Source organism: Typopeltis vanoorti, chromosome 14 (assembly GCF_054136105.1).
Source record: "Typopeltis vanoorti isolate ZY-2024b chromosome 14, IOZ_Tvanoo_1.0, whole genome shotgun sequence".
In the NCBI taxonomy this organism is placed as follows: Eukaryota; Metazoa; Arthropoda; class Arachnida; order Uropygi; family Thelyphonidae; genus Typopeltis; species Typopeltis vanoorti.
Genome location: NC_143562.1, coordinates 95,405,842 through 95,425,748, shown reverse-complemented (window position 1 = coordinate 95,425,748; position 19,907 = coordinate 95,405,842). Strand labels below are relative to the sequence as shown.

Here is a 19,907-nt window from a genome sequence, read left to right as displayed (position 1 = left end):
CGAGATTTAAAAATATATATTTTAAAAAAAATCAATCGTTCTTCGAATTAAATCGACATCTGAAAGAAAACGATTTTATTTCTGAAATAACAAGATTCCACTTGCAGTGTTAGCATTACAGCTCATCTAATTTTAGTAACTGCAATGTCGATATTCCCGTAAATTACTGTTATCTGTTACGCTATTTTGATAACAATATAAAGTCCAATGTTACTGTTGGTACAGATAGAGGGGGGAGGGTGTATACCCTACTCCCACTCGCTATGTTATTCTGTGTATTACCCCGACTAAAGAACGAAATATGACCAATGCCACTTAAGGCGATCAGAATTTGGAGGCACTTCACAATGTATTACGCTGAATGTTACCTATATACAGCTTAAATTGCATGTGTAATTATAAGCATAATTTATGCCTAAATTACAAGTTGTGATTGCTTTAACGTTAAAGTTGTGTAATCACTCCACATCAGGAAGATTTGTAACTTTTCTTCTTATGCTGGCAGGGAACTGAAGCTAAAAAAAAAAAAAAAAAAACTTGATTATGTTAATATGCAAGGTTCACTACCAGGACAAGTTTGAGTGCTACTTATGATGTTGGCTACAAATAAGTTGCAAGGTTAGATCCCGAAGTGATATTCACTATTAGGTCAGTCGTAAGCAGGTTTTTCAAGTAAGACATCTCCAGTCGGAAAGCATGTGTTATTAATAGGAAAACTAAACAAGGCAGGTACAGAATAATTTAAACTTTCCTATTTTTATTTTACGTAAGAAAGTTTTCAATACATCTTAATTTACCGAAGTTATGTGCAGGAATAAATCAGGAGAATGATTAACATCAGTGCCAGTGTTAGGTAGACAAAAGTAATAGCAGTTCAAAGCGTGACGATCGGAAACTGACAAACATAATTAATGAAAATTAAATCATTAAGGGGAATAGCACACACAGTGACGCATACAATCTAATTTCATTAAGACATGCAGCCACTTTCGCAAAACAAAACAAAAAAATAAAGAAAAATTAAAGAAGGGTTCGATTAGTTAAAATGATATAAGTTTGAAATGCATTTTATTTTTGGTCACGAAAGATGATCGCACGTTCTAAAGAAGAGTTATATTAAAAAGGTAAAGAAAACCAGATAATTAACTTGGTAGGGAAGACCTTCGTAAGCCGCTCTTAGGAAAAAAAAAAAAAAAACGGGGTAAGAAAGATACTCGAAGAACCTGTTTCATGACATGAAACTGGTTAATTTCGAATAATGTTCGATAGCGACAAAGATTTTAAATCGATAGTATCCACCACCTTAGTTGAAGAAGGATAATATTCAAATAGATCTTCTTTGCCTTAATAGAAGTATGCACTACTTTGTTTGTTGTAAAATGTCAGGAGCAGATTTCTAGAATAATGGTGACATTGCCACAAGTTATTAAAACTTAATTGCAATACGAGTACAAAGTAAAGCTTATTCCCATTCAATCTTCCTTTGCCTATTAAGCCTAATAGTCCATTACAACCAAGTCTAATAAATCTACTTTTGGTAATGATAGGATCAATCCCATCTCTATATCGTCTGCAATATCTGTGGCTACAAATTACCTCAAGTCGGTGAAGAAATCCTGCCACATCGTATGAGACTGACTAACTCACTTTTGAAAGCTCAAAGATTTCTCACCTTCTAGAAGGATTCTTGAGAACATATATCCTCATTACGTAGGTTCTAAAATTGTAAAATATAACTACGTCCCTTCAGCTACACGAATAATTTTGAGAGCAGGTAAAATATTTAGAGTAAATATTGCAACTGTAATTAAAAAGATACTAGAAATTTATCGATACAGCATATTGAAGTATAATCCCACCCCCTTTTTTTTTACGTTAATCAAGGATTGGGTTACTTTGGATTATGTCTAAGAAGATTGCGAGAAATTTTTAGTCGGTAAATGAATCATTCTGGATGAAATTGTAATCCAATTTTTTTTTTTCATTAGATTTTACGACATTATATAGCCACGGTGGCCCGCGAGCCGCATAAGTTTTATTGCGGCTATTCAACTTTTTATTCAAAAGTTTTATTGAACTAATAAAGAAAAAAATATTTATAATGTTTCTTAATTTTCTAGCAGACGTGGGGCAATCACCTAATAGTTTTTCTGAATGATGATAATAATTTAAAAAACTCGAGGCAAAGCCAAAACAATAGGAAAAAAATCGATGCTTTTCTAAAAATCATCGATGTTTGTTTGTCATCCCTGATAAGCTATATTTTGCTGCTCGATTGGGCAATGTTTTTGAGTGGCTTGATGAAATTTGCTGTTCGGCAATGTAGTTATATTTATATTACCTTGTCAGAAAATTTAAAAAGATACATTACTGAATTTCGTATATTAATAAAAAAAAAGGTAATAATTTAAATTCCAAATGATTTAAATATTAAAATTTTATTATAGAATATTTAGCAGCATGACTCTTGAAAATAAACAGAAGCGGAAGTATATCGACGAACATAGAAATTTTAAGGAAGAATGGGAAGAAGACTATGCTTTTATCGGGAAAAATGATAACGCTTTTTGCCTCAACTGTAGTTCAACAGTGAGCAATTTCAAAGTAAGGAAGTTAAAACGTCATTATGAAAAATTACATCGCGAGTTTTCGTTTCAATATCCAGAAAAATCTGAAATACGAATTAAAAAGATTAAATCGTGTTGAAATCTTCAGTTAATAACCAAATTAACTTCATGACAAAATTTACTTAAGAATCTAAGACTGTAATAGAGGCTAGTTTTAAAATATCATGGAACATCGCAAGTGCAAAACTACCTTATACCGAAGGGGAATTTATTAAGCAAAAACATTCTTGATACAATTGAGTCACTGGACCCTAATAATTCAAAACTTTTAAAGTTAATTACCGACATACAAGTGAACGTCGAATTTCAGAAATAAACGTGGATTTATTATCAAAATTAGAAAACGATATAAAAGATTGTAGCATTTAGTTTCACGCTTGACGAATCAACTGACATTACAGACCAACCACAATTGGCAATTTTTATTCGTTTCGTTCTTGAGGACGGAGTGACGCGAGAAGAATTATTAGATTTAATAGCATTAAAAGATAGTACTTACTCGTGGCGTTGATATTAAGGAAGCTCTTGATGTTGCCCTTAAAAATGTTCCAAAAAGTAAATTAGTAAGTGTGGCTACTGATGGAGCAGCAGCAATGGTGGTTAAGAATGTAGGATTAATTGGACTGTTAAAAAAAGATGACAGCATTCCTGATTTCATTCCAATTATTGTATTTTGCATCGATAACATCTTGTTGCAAAACACTTTAATTTTGAACATGTGTTTACACCACTCATAAAAATCGTAAATTTTATTCGGACCAATGCAAAAAAACCACCGTCAGTTTCGAAATTTTATTGATGAATTTGATTTGAATGAACAAATGATTTATCGTTGTACTGCATAGTGAGATGGTTATCTACATACGATGTATTTAACAAATTTGTAGCTTTATTGGAACCTATTATCGAATTCCTAGATATAAAAAAGCAATCATATCCGCAATTAAAAAACAATGAATGGATCCAGCACTTAATATTTTTTACCGATATAATGGAACATTTACAAAATTTCAATGTGTCGCTGCAAGGCAATGACAAGAATATTTCAGAATTGAGTGAGCATTTTTAGTTTAAAAAAAAAATTAAAACTTTTTCAAAAAATATAAGTGAAAAGACATTCAATCACTTTTCACGTTTGAAAAAAGCGACTTCAGGATGTGATATTCTTCCTACAGCCATCAGTAACTATCGAACAAAATTAAACAACCTGTTGGACGATTTTGAAGAACTATTTGTAGACTTACAAGAATTAAAACCATTTATCGCATTTCTATTAAATCCATTTGAAATTGATGTAATTAACAACGGTTTCTCGCTTTTAAAAAGTTTACTTCCTGAAACGACATCAGGAGAAATGGAGTTAATAGAACTGCAAGAAGACGAAGGTCTTAAAATGTTACATAAATCAGCAAATTCAATCAATGAATTTTGAAACTGTGTACCTACCATTACAGCCATTTAAAAAATGCAGCATTATCAATTTTTGGATCGACGTATGATGTTGAATCACTGTACTCAACGATGAAATTTGTAAAATCCAAGTATCGTTCTCAATTAACAAACCAACATTTGAAAGAATTAATAAGTTCAATTATTAATTACAAACCAAATTATCAAAAATTAGTTGCTAACTTAGAAATCCATAAACCTTCTACTAGTAAAGAGTAAGTAAAAAATATGTAATAATAAATGTTTCAAAAACTTTTTTTCCTTATAAATGATATTGTATTTATATGTGTACGTATATGACTGACATTGACCTTTGGGATGTGGCTCTTAACAATTTCTGGTAGGTAACTAGGGCTCTTGCTGCAAAAACTCTGGCCACCCCTGTTATATAGTAATGTATGAAATCAAACAAGTGTTTAATCTTTTATATATGTCGCATCAACCACCCTTTTTTTTTTTATTCAACTAACTTTCAGACAAAACAGGGAGGACTAGGTGTGTGTGTGGGGGGGGGGGATGTAATAATAGTTTGATTTCTAGGGCAAGCTATGTAGTCTTCCTCACCTTCTCTAAAATTTACTGTTATTTTCTCTTTAGACCACAAAATGTAACATTGAGATTTGACTGAATTTGGTGGTAAAATTCTGTTTGCAAACATTTCAGCAATGTTCCAACACTACTGAAGTTGTAATGTTCTTTACACATTTCAGTAGTATAAAAATAAATATAGTCTCGCATATTTGCTGGTATACTACTAATGAAAAACCAAATATTATGGAACAATAATGGTATGTGTCATTTATTTTTCTGGAAGTTATGAAAATAAAATAAACTAGTCATAGGGATATTTTTTCTTCAGAAGTAATGAAACTTGATTGCAACCAACTCCCCTTAGGCAGTTTAGTGTTGTTAAGAGAGGAACACATTTATCATAAATGAAGGTCTAATATATCCATCAAAGTTTAAAATATTTCAAGGCATGCCTGTTGTTACTTACTTTTCTTCATACTGTATTGTTCTTCATACTGTACTTCACACACAGACATATATATATAGAGAGAGAGAAAGAGATACAAACACGCACACACATAGTATCATAAACAGCGAAATATATCTATCACAAAATAGAGGCAACCAACAAAATCTATTGCATAACCCTATATCTTGTCAAAATGTTCACATTATGCATACAGTATAAACTGGATGCAGAAAACTTCCCTATTTCAAGTCACCAGTAAGGGCCTTCCACGATTAAGTGATTCCAACTTGCAAATTCCGCCCAGGAATCGAAGTCAGCTTTGACGGCATCGTTGAATTGTCTTGGTAAAGGAGGCCGGACTTTTTTGCTGGCTACTATCAGTCTATAATTGATACCACCGTTATTGTCCCAGTATTCCTTTTCGTTGCATTTAAAATACACGCAAAACTCCACAGTTTGAAATTTAATTGCTGAGGGAGGGATAGCAAAAGAAAACGAAAATGTGTCATATTGGGATGATCCCTCTACACCACTAGGAACAAACGTGGCTGGGAAATCTTTATGGGTCACCCATTTGTCAAAAGTGGCACGTAAGAATACTTCTTTCCCGAAGGCGACGTTCTTTACCTTAATAGTTCCTGTTACAGTATCCTCGTCTCCTTTGATAATAACATTTTCTAGAGATACAAAGTTCCGTTCTATTCGGGTACGGAACTCCATGTAATCCGATGCAGGCTGTGCAAATAGAGGATCCCATCGATGTTCCGATGCTACGTGGGGTTTGATTCCTTGGGTTACTTGTTCCAAAAATTGGTCCGTCCACTGGGGTGGGCAGTCTGATGGTTCCGTCATGATGCGCACATGTGTTAAAGAGAGTCCGATGTCATCAGCAAAACATACTCTCTTCTTATGGTGATTGGTTCTATCGTGTGAGTCATCAAGGACGTCTTCCTTAACCAAACACGACCGAGAAGATGGCATTTCCGAAATATGCGTTCGTAGGCCATTCAATGTATTTAAGGCGTTACTAAATTTTCCTCGGTGGCCGTTGGAATACCGAAAATCTGTGATCGCTGAATGACTGAAAATAGGAGGAGAGGTTGACAGAATCATCTCATAATCAACTGGCATGGCTGGTTGTAAAATAGGATCACCTGAAAAATAATAAGATTGATTAATTAATTACACAGTATATAAGTTCAAAGCATCTATATTCTGTTTGGATGAAAAGTTTTCATTAATAATATAACCACGCCCCTCCAACAAAATGAACGAAAGTGTATTTGAGTATGACGTGTACTTCGCGAAGAGGATCTAAACAGTGCAACTGATAGAGGGAATATGAGTGACTTGATAGCGAAATTTATGGGTTCGTGCATCACTAGTAAAAATAACCTTACATTTTTGAGAGCATTACTGAAGCAAGTATATAAAATTTATTAGGTGTAGCGCTTAGGTTTATCGAAACAACTGAGAAGGCCGAGGCCCGCACATCGTCTGTTCTCTACGGTCGACAATCTAGCTTAGCTTACAGTTTCCAATATGGTATCAAATATATATATATATATATATATATATAATGTTAAAGATACCAAGCAAATTTAAACCTGGTTTTACTCCATTTCCCAAGTAAGCAAACAGACTAAAAGTCAAGTTTGCGCCTGCAATTGATGCAAGTCTAACTGATCCCACAGGTAGTGCAGGAACAGGGCAACTCGTGGCAAAGGTGGAACAAGCTCCGATCACTAATCTTAATATTTACCTTTAATGCCAAAACACATCTCCAAGAAGGGGATGTATGATGTTTTTGTATTAAAGGCAAGGGGCCACTACCCAGACCGGTTTCGACCTTTATTGAGGTCTCGTCAGTGGGAGCTAGGCTTAGAAATACCAAGATTTAGTAATACAGAGCTTGTAAGTATTTCGCCAAAACAAGTTACCATAAGGTGTTTTAACCTTATTAAATAAAAATCTCTGGAGGAGATATAAATGTAGAAAGTATTTTTACCTTGGGTATAAATATATATATATGTTAAAGATACCAAGCAAATTTAAACCTGGTTTTACTCCATTTTCCAAGTAAGCAAACAGACTAATTCCTGCACTACCTGTGGGATCAGTTAGACTTGCATCAATTGCAGGCGCAAACTTGACTTTTAGTCTGTTTGCTTACTTGGGAAATGGAGTAAAACCAGGTTTAAATTTGCTTGGTATCTTTAACATATATATATATTTATACCCAAGGTAAAAATACTTTCTACATATATATATATATATATATATATATATATATATATATATATATATATATATATTCAAATCCATGTTTCATAATATTTACTTTCTTACATCGAATACTTCTCATATCACGAATTATTCAAAAAATGTCGCCTGCAGTGATGCAAAGAATACAGATATTGGATTGCTAGTAAATTGCAAAAGGTTGTACGGTCCAGTGTATCACGAGTCATGGTCAGTTGTGACTCCAATTTTTTTATTTATTTTTTATGGATACTGTTTATAACATCAGAAAAGGGATAGAGAATCTTGGCTGTCTTCTGATCGGAAGGACGGTGTTGTGGAAAACCGTGTAACACGGGGAGTGTTCATATATAATTTGAGGTGTGTGACTGCTAGTTCCCTTAACCTGGTCACCATATTCCAAATCAATAATGTGCCAGAGCGGCATATTTGACAATGACACATTATTCACTCTTGTTAAGCGGTTGCTTTTAGATTTTTTTTTGGTCGATCCCACCACGAAAGCCATTGTTAATCTATGATACATTAGTACCTAGCTGGGCTAAGGGTCAGATGATCCACTAGAGACCAAACATAGAACTTTCTTAAACCACTTCACGTCTCCAATGAGCAGAGTGATGGTCCCATACCAGGAAAATCATCTGTTATCATAAAGCCGTTTACAAACATCCATGCCACGATGGGTGTCTAACCACATCCAGTTGGTGGAGCGGAGACGCCATCAATTCGACTAACCCGATTTTTGCGACATACATGCTGAAGAAGTAGTAGAAAGTCTCACTGGAGACTGTCGAAGAGAGCGCCACAGCGTGTAGCAGTGAAAGGCTAGCAGGCACCACCCTAATCGTAAATACCATCTCGATTGTTTATGTATGTGTGTGTGATAATTATATCATGCAAAGGTTGTAAACCTTTTGGTCGTAGAATTAGTATGGTGGATGGGACTCCTACTCGAGTGAAATGTTTGTGATGAAGATAATGAAGTGCAGTGGCTTTTTTTTTCTTTCCCTGAGTGGAATCACAAAATTTCAACGATTTTCAGGAGCTACTAGATTCAGATACAAACCACAATCATTATAATGCACGTGTTATTTGCTTGCGATTCAAGACATGTTAAATGCTTATATACACAATCATCCCTAGCTCAGTCCGTATAGACAAAGCCCTTTGATTGAAAAAATCTGGATAAGAATCTTGCTAGAACTCGAAGAACCTTTACCAGGGCTTTCCAACTGAAGTTGAGTTAACTTGCCCCATACGAAGGTGGAAGGGTACTTCCTCCTAGTAAACCGGTCCCGTGAATACACATATCTATAGACATAATATACAATATTTACCCTTAGTGGAATGTAGCAGAAGAATGGCAAACCGGCTATATTAAAATTGTCCAATACCCAATCAGGAGACTCAACCCGTCTTGTACGGACGAGAAATGGAATGGATACACAATTCTAGTAAATACTCTAGAGCTGTAATATCCTTGGTACTGACAAACTACTTTCATTTGAATCAATTGGATTTGTGCCAAGCGTTCGTATTATTTTATTTATTGCTGTTGATTGCGGTCGTATGGGCTCGATGAATCTATATTTATATAAATAAGTAATGAAATTTCAGATCCTAGTTTCTGTTCAGATTGCTATGTGACCGTATACCTCTGAGCACTCATTGAAGGTCTTTTACCTTCAATTTCTATTACAAAACCAACTATTGGCATTCCCCCCAAGAATATCTTGATGTGCTGTCAAGGTACACATTGAGGGGGTGGGGAAATCAGAAAGTACGAATTAACATTAGAAGTCCTAAATCGGGATCGGAGGAAGTATAATACTCAGAAAAATTCCAGACTTTACTGAAAGGAAAGACATACCACAATTTATATCAATGATAATTAATAGAATCAGTAAAATTCTACTGATTTTATTAATTTCTATTCCATTAATTAATTTCAGTTGCATTACAACCGAAACGATCATCGACTCCTTCAAAGGGACTTATTTTCCCTTTGAAGGAGTACGAAACGAAGAATCTGTTGTTTTATCTGTTTGTAGCACTCTTCTAAATTAGTCTTATTTTATTTTTTTTTAACGTGCTAACGTTAGTTTCTAGTGAAACGGGACCAGTGTAGGTGAACACGAGCACGAATATAGGAATGGAATGGGGAGCTTGACCTGAAAAGTCTGCACACCGCTGATATACAATACTAGTGAAATAGCAGATGACAGAGAGAGGAACATAAAACATACTGTATATTACGCACGTATTCACACTGTCCAAAATATTTCGTTTACAAAGTATCTTGACAATTTCTTGGTTACAGTGAGTTCTGACATGTAACCAAATATTCCAAAGCAGCATTAAACCCCGTGTGTGTATGGGGGGAAGGGGAAATAATGACTTCGGTCAGTATGAACTCATTAATGTAGGGCAGTTGAGCTGTTTACTTCTTTTCTTCCGAAAAGATACATAAAACAAAAAAAGAAGGAAAAGGTTGAAAATGAAGTTAAAATCGATCATATATTTATCTCTCAAGATAGTAATTACAGACATGTATATAGCGAAATGCCATTTTTGTGGAAAGCGGCCCTGACCCCTTTTACTAAAATAAGCGACATCATAACCCATTAAAGTTCTCAGATACTAAAAGAGGAGTGCATGTTGTAAAAGTTATGTTTAGTTGCATAAGAATATAAATTAAAATTCAATTTTTTTAAATTTGATTTAATATGAAAATAATATACTCAACACCCAAACTGGCGTTGAGTATAAATAAATTCTTACATCTCGGAGTGAAGTTTTGAAACGAAACATTTCATTTATTTTTTAAGAATCTCATGCTTCCTCCAGTACTGTTTTTGAAGATGAATTGTTGCTATTAGAGTAAAACATTTAAGTCAATTGCTTTGCAAAGAGTCTCATACTTTCTTAGCAGACAAGCCGATAGAAGGCTTAGGTGGCCTAAACGAAACGGCTATTCAAGATAAATATTTGAAAATTTAAGCTTCGCGAGAAACCATTAGAAAAGTAACACTTGCCATACCGTCTTCATCTGAGCTATCATGTTTTAACTTTCTTTGCATATTTATTCGTATCCTTCCTTACGAAATGGTGACCGCTATAAGAAAAGCAGACTGTTCCTGACCTGAATCATAATCCGTTTTCACAGCTCACATTTCCTGTCGAAACAATCAAGACTGACTACTCTGTATTCTCAAAAACAACAGGACCAACTCCAGCAATTAGTCAAGCAACTAAAACTGTTGCAGTTCAAGGCTGTGCCTTGTCTGACGGCGTTCTGTTATCAAATGCAATAACGATTGCATATTTATTTATTCAGGCTATAGAATATCTCAGCAAGAAGTTATATACACTTGGGGACTGTGTACACTACATCGTAAATATTTTAGGAAATAGTATTCGTATCTTCTTAAGGAATCTTAAGAAGTGGTTGTCTGTCCTTCGCTTATGGTATGTAACGTACATATTCTCAGTTTGTTGTTGACAAGGTAAACAAATATGAAATACTCTCTAAAGGAAAGCAACTTCTGAGCATCAATATAATAGCAAGATTTTTTGTGTCGTTGTGGCCGGCTTACGTGCATTAGTATGGTGACGATGGTCAAACAGGTTGCACGCTTGATTCCAGTACTATTTTGACGAGAAATATGTCCTTATATCCGGGGGGGGGGATGGAGAATGACTAGTTTCAGGAAGGTTGGAACGTTGTCGTGAGGGTTTTGTCAGAAACTGCCCAGCTTTTTCTTCAAAATGTTAATATAATTTTGTGTATTCAGTTCAGACAACACTTCTGGTAGCCTTTTTTTTTTCCAAATGTTACGCATGAAAAACAAACAACAACAAAAAAAAAAAAAAAAACACCAAAACATTTAGTGTTCAAAAATATATTATCATTGAACTGATTCTTTAAGGATAATCTACATTGCACATAAAAAAAAAAAAAAGTCCCCTTGACGAATCATCACAAATCATTTCTTATTCGAAAAACATTTGACGTGTTCTATGGACGTGCTTCCCAAACTTCTGGATGTCAGAGCCCCCTTTGGAAAAATTAAAATATTTCACAGCCCCCCCCCCCTGGAAAAAAATCGTAATATAGACATATATTATTATAATATTTATTTTATTTATATTCAATACAAAACATACACAGCGAATATTGCAAAAATCAAATGCAAATATTACATTTTTAGCATCTTACATACACATTTGACATGGCACATTATCTCATATTTTTATATAGATAGATATATTGTTATACATTTGCAGTACAAGCACATGAAACGTAAAACGATTAGTAATAAAGAAAGAATTAAAAACATAAAAGAAGTTTAATAACAACTTAATGTTATGGATGTGTTTCAATACTGCTACACAAAAAGTCAATATCAGATGAAATATCTGAAACTGCAATTCTTAGATTTCTGCTTTGAAATGAAACTTATATGAATAAGCATATATTTACTAATATTCATTAAGCGCCGAAATACGCAGGAAGCAAAATTTGTGAACCCGCACCAATGTGCGATTTTTTTCCAATAAAATATAAAAAATAACAAAAAAGAAATAAGAAAAATTAAATACGTTTCTTTTAAGATAAAAAATCTGCTTAGTCTTAAAACATTTTCAATTTGTTTTCATTATTTCACGGCCCCCCCGCAACAAAACCTACGGCCCCCAGTTTGGGAAGCGCTGTTCTATGGTACCAAATTAATTGCTGTTAAGTGCATCACTTCATTAAATAAAGATGAGTCAATAGAAATCACATGCATATCCCTTTCATGTACGGAAATACATTCTTGAAACTTTTCCGTTTTTATCTTTTTTTATTAAAAACGGTTTATTTAATCGGTATACATTACTTTTGCTAATAAAATAAAATAATAATACTAAAATATGTTTGAGAAATTTGGATATGTGAAGACATTAAAGAACGTCATGTTACCAAAGTAAATATAAACTGAATAATTTGCTGTGCGATGAGTAGTTTAGATTAGTAAATAAAATGGATTTAAATATTTAAAAAATTATCATTTTTAATTTATTTACATCCATTCTTACATAAAATTAAAAGATCTTTGCAATCCTTGAAAGATAGGAAGCGATTTTAATTTAGCCATTATATACTGGAGAAGGGAGGGAAAATTATCCAATATCTCGACAATTATCATTGAGTACCTGAGAGACAATTATCTTTCTAGGTTAGCAGCCTTCTGTTCAACTTTGGTAATCGAATGTAAGTGCAATTACATTTACCATCATATGGGATTTGCACCTGTGAACATGGTCGTTTGAATAGATCAAAATGAAAAACAACTGTTCTGAAACACCAGCGCCTCATTAGTGTAGTCACAAGGATGATGATATTTGCCTTTCAATTGGAAAGACCTGAGTTTCTATCTAGAACTCAAGAAACCTTTAGAAAAGTGGTTATTTATTCTTAATTGGTCTCTTGAGGCAATTTGCAGTGGTTTTTATCCCATAGAACAGGCAGACTCCAGGAACACATAACGTTTATCGGACATACTATACACTAGTTTCTATCAGTAATTACAATCTATATGAACTATAAGCTAGTTTCTTAAGAATATATGGCTCTTCGGTAGTAATCGGCTTGCAATTAGTTGCTAGTTGCCTAAAAAGAACCTAATATCAAGTAATAAAGTATACTGGTTGGTTGGTTTACGGAAGCAACTAAGGCTGTGAAGCCAGTGTATCATGTCTGTTAATTGCGTGTATTCTTCTGTCTATTTTTCGAAATGAAAAATTCGAGTTCACCGGAGAAACCCTGCCACCTCCGTATGAATAAAGAGAAAGAAAGGTTTATGTTTGGTCATATTATTAGATTAATGATCGAGTGGAGCAAAGTCCTACGCTGCATATTACAGTTTCAGATCGTAGCATACCTTTTTTAAGTGGAAAATTTCACTGGCTGATTGTCTGGTACATGATTCACAGAAATGGGAGAGGAATTTATCCTGATAAGAGATCAGATAAAAAAATAAATAATAAATAAATAAATGAGGTCAGATAAGAAGGGACTGTGCTCTAGAGACAAAACATGACTTGAACGTTATTCAAGCAATTTCAAATCTCCGAGAAGCAGAATGATGGCCTCGTACTAGTAACGATGAAAATCTGACCGCCCAAAGATTCCCCTCCCCAGGCCCCAGTGGGATTCGAACTCAGTTAAGCATAACGGTGACACCTTTCACTCCGTCCAAGTCATTGGAACGAATTATATCAGTAAAACAAATGTTAAAAATAATCAATTACGTTATTATTTTTTAACATTAATGATATACGACTTAAAATATTCGCGAAGGATTACTTCATTATCCAGTTTAACACAACAACCTTGTTTCTTGGAAATACGATGTATAATTATTTATTTATTCGTTTATTTTTAGTATTAGCGATGAAAATCATCTGCTACCTAAAACTTCAAGCGATAGATAATTTTCATCACCCAATGTAACTTCACCACTTTCCTTACTGGAGGCACGCAAATGATCCTGTTGGATGTCTAGGGCTAGTTCCAAGTTTACCTAATCTGGCATAGAATGGTACTAATTATGGTTTTCAACTTTCCATTTGTAGGATTGTCATAAAAAATAATGTACCAATTTGTCAATCGCTCCCATTAAGCAACCAATGAACCAATGAAATTTATTCCGATTTGGTTATCCGCCGGCGTAATTTCCTACTCTGCCATGCAAGAGTAGGAGGGTGGGACGAGGAATGGAGAGAGAGAGAGAGAGAGACGATGCTCAGGCTGGTCAGTGAATGCTCATGGGGGGGGGGAGAAACAGTAGTTACGTCACTGCAGATAGAAGCTATAATAAAATTTTGTTCAAGGTATGTATTGAAAACATTAAAATTTCCATGAAAGAGTATTTGTTTTTGTTAGCATAAATAAACAAACATAAAAAAAATATAGAAACAAAATTAAAAAAAAATCAATGCCATTTTTCAATGATATCGTAATATCCATACCGACACTGTAGATTCATGTCCATCAAGAAACTATGACTATCTGCTCTTTCGTCTGCCACAGTGTTTTCATTTATATTTATTTTAGCATAAAAAAGGTGATATGCTAAATAAGCGTTTATATTTCATATCGCAATTTAGCTGTTGCTGTAGCTTTGTTTGGAGAAGGCCAAAACAAGGTCGCATGATATATAAGCAGCACTTACTGAAGTAGAAAGTCTAGTCAGAGGCAATCGCCTGACGGTCATTGTTGTATTTCAAATTGTATTCAGCATTCGAGATCACTTACGCAAACAGCTTATCATATTATTTAATAACGTGTGTCCGTTGTACGAATTCGCAGAGCCCACTTTGCTTTCATTTTTTCTACTCACTGATTGTTCATTCCTTTAACGAAAGTATAGTACATTTAATACTCATTATCTTCATCATAGTCTGCCTACAATTTTTCCAGACTATACTAAATTCTTCATAATAAAAATATCTTTGTTACTAATAATTTTTCTATCCTGATACCCATTACTGTATATTTAAAAAATAAATAAATAAAAAAACATTGTAATCAAAAGTATTTACAACAAAGCAGTGCGTGCTGCTATATTTTTGGTCTTTAGCTGCTGTACTGATCTGCGTTTTATAAGTGCGTTTTGAAAGAATGCCTTAGGGAGCTTGACGTAGTCGTCTCATTCGTCCTTCAGTATCGTAATCGTCTCCTTCGTCCTTCAGTATATTATTATTATTATTATTATTATTATTACGGGCAACTCCAGGGAGTCATTAGACTCATCGAGGGAGGCCCCAAATCATTTTCATCACAACTATTCGACATTCATACAGTATCTATCATACCTCGCCTTAAACTCATTCACTGTCACAGCATCCACCACAGACTCAGGGAGCACATTCCACTCATTCACTACTCTAAAAGTAAAGAACCCAGCTCTAACACCTTTACTAACCACACTTTTGCCCAGTTTCCATGGATGTCCCCTAGTCCTCCCACAACCAGCCCTGTTCTCAAAAATATCTTCTGAATTAATTTTATAGAAACCCTTCAGTAATTTGAATGTCTCAATCATATCTCCCCTCCTCCGCCTATCAACCAATTTTTGCAACCCACAAATCCTCAACCTGTTCTCATACGGTTCATTCCACAGACCTGCTATCATCTTGGTCACTCGCCTCTGGATCCTCTCCACCTCCTCCCCATCAAGAAGAAACCTAGGTGACCAAATCTGAGCACAGTAGTCGAGATGAGGTCTTATCAAGGCTCGATACAGAGGAACAATAACCTGCTTGTCTCTGCTTGTCAACGTATTCTTCAGCAACCAAGTGATTTGATGAGCTGATTTGGCCACTTTTGCAATGTGTCCCCTAAATTTCAATTCCTTATCCACCAACACTCCTAAATCTCGTGCCTCATCAATTTCCTGGAGCACGGTTCCACCAATGCAGTAAACTGCCTCCCATCTTTTCACCCCAAAATGCATAACCTTACATTTTGCCACATTAAATTGACATCCATTCTCCCTAGCCCAGACCTCCAATCTATCCAAATCATCCTGCAAAATTTTGACGTCATCTGCATTCACTATTGCCCTACCCAACTTCGCATCATCCGCAAACAAATGAACTGTTCCTCTCAGATCCTTTCCTATATCATTTATGAACAAATTAAACAGCAGTGGTCCAAGAACAGATCCTTGTGGTACACCACTAGTCACAGGCCGTCTAGTGGACTCTACTCCTGAGTAAACCACTCTCTGATATCTCTCCGTCAACCACCCTCCTATCCATCTCACCAACCCTATGTCCATTCCCATATGCTGCAATTTACTGATTAGAATTCCATGTGGTATCCTGTCAAAGGCCTTAGCAAGGTCCAGCAGAATCACTGTAAACCCATTACCCTTATCCAGTTCAGCCGTCACTGTGTTATAATACGTGAGCAAGTTACTGAGGCATGACCTACCCTTCACAAAACCATGCTGTCCCCGATACAGTATCCCATTTTCTTCTATCCAATCTTGTATTTTCCTCTTGACTATTTTCTCTAAGACCTTGATAATGATTCCTGTTATGCTGATTGGCCGGTAATTTTCAACAGCAGCCTTGGAACCACCTTTGTGCAGTGGAACTATTTTCCCCTCTTTCCACCCCCTTGGGACTGACCCAGTCCTGAGGCTCAAATTAAACATAATGGTCAAGGGCACTGACAATTCTTTGGCCGCTTCACGTACGACACGAGCTGGTATACCATCCAATCCCACAGATGTATTGACATTGAGGTTCTGTAATAGACTAGTTACCTCTACCTCATTCATCACATTTCCAGTATAAGCTGTTGGTTCCTCCATTTCCGCAAAGCCACCACCTGGATGATATACTCTTGCAAAGTGCTCGCTCAGTAATTCCACAACATCGACTGATTCAGTTACCTCCCTACCCTCAGCATTTTTTAAGATCATTCTACCATGAGCATTTTTCCTTTTACTTGCAACATATTGAAAAAACTGTTTGGGATTCTCTTTAGCCTGCATGGCCAATTTCCTTTCGTAATCTGCTTTTGCTTTTCTTACCACCCTTGTTACCATCCTGGCCTGAGCTTTATACTGTTCATGCACCTGATGGTCACCCTTCTCCTTAAATTCCCTCCACAATTGTTTCTTTTTTTGCAGCTCAAGCTTAATAGTGTTATTCATCCATTTAACCCCTACCTGATTTATTATTCGGACTCTTGGTATACAATCAACCATTGCCTCCTGCAAACAGTTCTTAACCACCTCCCATGCACCATCAACATCCAGCCCTTGCAGTTTTACATGCCATGGCATTGAGCCAAGCACACACCTAAGCTTGTCATACTTACCAGCCCGGTAATTCCACATATACCCTGTCTTAATTGTAAATTCGACTCCTTTAGCCACCTCCCAAGTCATGACCTTATGGTCACTCTCACCAATTGGTGGCAACATGGTCATGTTCGTTACAGCTACATTCTCAGTTGCAATTACTAGGTCCAGCAGTCTCTGCCCCCTGGTATTTTCCAATACATGTTGCCGTAGATAGTTGTCCCTTAATAACTGCATAAAATCCAATTCCTTCCTCCCATGTGCCCTCTCCTCTTTCCAGTCAATGTTACCATAATTGAAATCACCCATAATAATTACCCTCCTTCCATTCATTTCTTCTATTTGCTTATGCATACTATTCCCACCATCCACTCCATCACCCGGTCTATAGCAGCACCCAATTGTGTATTTTGTTCTGCTAGATTGTATCTCACACCAAACAGCCTCAAATGTGCTTTTTTCCCCATCCTGCAGTTCAACTTCTATACTCCTTGGCTGAAGCTCATCAGCTATCATCAATAACACTCCTCCCCCCTTTTTATTCACCCTGTCACTCCTGAACACGCTATACCCATCGCATTCAATCCCACTAGCTTTATCATCTTCTGTCAGCCATGTTTCACTAATACCGACAACCTGTGGCCTGGAAGTGCCAACCATGGCCAAAAACTCTTCCTTCTTGTTCCTAATACTCCTGGCATTAGTGTACATGAATCGCAGAAGCCCATTTGTCCCATCCCTACTTTGATTCCTTATACTAATTATCCCATTCTGATTTGTTGTCCGTCGTACTCGCCCGGGCGTAATATACTCATTCATACACTTAACTGCCCCCCCTAAAGTCTGCATATCTACTCCCCCCCCTCTTAATAAATCTAGTTTCCCTGAGTCTGTACATCCACTTCCACATCATTCATCAACACTCTTTCAAGTCTCCGTACACCAACTCCATTCAAATGTAACCCATCCATCTTATATAAGTCCTTTCGCCCATCGAACTCATTCCACACATCCACAAATTCCACACCACTCTCCATGCATAACCCACGCATAAAGTCATTGGCAATTATGGCCCTCCTTCTAAACACTTCGCTGTCATACCGCGGTAAGATACTCACCATCCTAACTCTCTCACTCTTCTCTTTTGCTACCTCAAACAACTCCCTCACATCCTCTATCATTTCCATTTTGTCCTCTTTCAAATCATTCGTTCCTGCCACTATTATCATCTCTTTCACCCTCTGTTTTTGCAGTCGAATAGATTCGCTGACGTCCTTTATGTTCGCACCCGGCTGGTACGACTTCGTTAAACTCTCAATTATTACGCCTCTTAATAGCGAATCCCCATACAGCACTCGCTCCTTCATTTTATTGACGTTTACGTACATTCTATTTTTTGCCGTCACAGACTTCCGCCGGTTATTTGTCGGTACGTTCAACACACATTTTTGCATACGCTCCAGTTGTCGTTTGGCTCTGTGTATCGCGCCATGTAAACGGGCAATTTCGCTACTCGCATTTATCTCACCATTTTCATTATCGATCAAATCATCCATTCCTTCGGTGTTTCTACCTTCATTTACACTTTCAGCGACGCTCTCACACATATCTGGCACTACCACGCAATTCTCTAGTACACCGCCATTTTCTACATTCTGACTACCGTTAACGATATCAGTCTCGATACACGAAACACGCTTGAAGTCTTCATTCTCTTTACACTTTCTACACATATTAACTCCACTATCACTTTCTAACCAGACTCCTACCGCTCTTCGCAAGGCATACATCTCACAGACAGCACATTGCATAAATTCTTTTACATCAAAACTCTTAAGCAAGCATGGCGACCTGGCCGCCATTTTTTTCTTTATCGGTGCAAATAGTGATGTCGCTAATTGCGTGATGACAATTCATTTTCATTTAAATTTGTCTAGCCATTTCAGTTTTTGCTTGCATTGTTCTAAACCGAATATTACTGTTTGTTTGCAAGAATGATAATTCTACCTTTCGTAGAATGCACAAATGTTTTAGAACTTTCAACCTGTGTTTCAAGTATTCTGGATTTTTACTGCATTCAAGGAGAACATAATTCGAAACGGTGATGTGAGATCAGCGTAACATTTAAAAACCATAAATAAAAATAAATTCTTTAATTCCTTTTCATTCCCCAAATGAAGTAGGCAGAGCTCTTTTTTACACAATTTTTGGAAATCGGTAAGCAGCTGGTTTCTGTCCTTAGCCATCTTGGTAATGGAGTTTGGATATACCGACGTTTTGTAAATACTTGCGAAGAAAACACTGCAGTGTCACCATCTTATGTTTCTAACGTCTTATGTTTCTAACCTGTATTACTGCGTAAATTGTGGGACTCTTACTGTTGATTTTCTAAATTCCGGAGTTTCGGGAAGGAAAAATTCTACTTCCCTGCGCCAAAGATCGATTAACTCGTAAACTGACTTTAAAAAAATTAAAAAAAAAAAAGAAAGGAAAAAGTTTAGAAAGAGTTCTCATTGCGACCAAAATCGAACCTATAGTCTTGTCTGCACATTAAAGTTTTATCACATACATCTGCGTAATATTTTTAAAGCATTAACAGAGGCGAATGTATGGACTGCTTGGAGATCATGTCTTTTAAGACGTGTTGTGCCAAGCCAATGCATACTGAAAGTAGTAAATCTTTGATCTTATATCGGACAGCTACTACTATTGTTTTACTTTTCGCTT

General features: G+C 36.0%; 1 protein-coding gene across 1 annotated transcript in view; it reads right to left on the bottom strand.

Annotated features, from left to right (window-relative positions):
- Positions 1-19,907, bottom strand: part of LOC150099779 (protein phosphatase 1 regulatory subunit 3C-like) — a 65,215-nt gene that overhangs the window by 6,690 nt on the left and 38,618 nt on the right. Inside the window, exon 2 of the mRNA XM_090403860.1 lies at positions 5,074-6,209. Within this exon, the coding sequence (XP_090259986.1) occupies positions 5,305-6,186 (882 nt within the window). The 5' untranslated portion in view covers positions 6,187-6,209 and the 3' untranslated portion in view covers positions 5,074-5,304. The remainder of the gene's footprint in view (positions 1-5,073; positions 6,210-19,907) is intronic.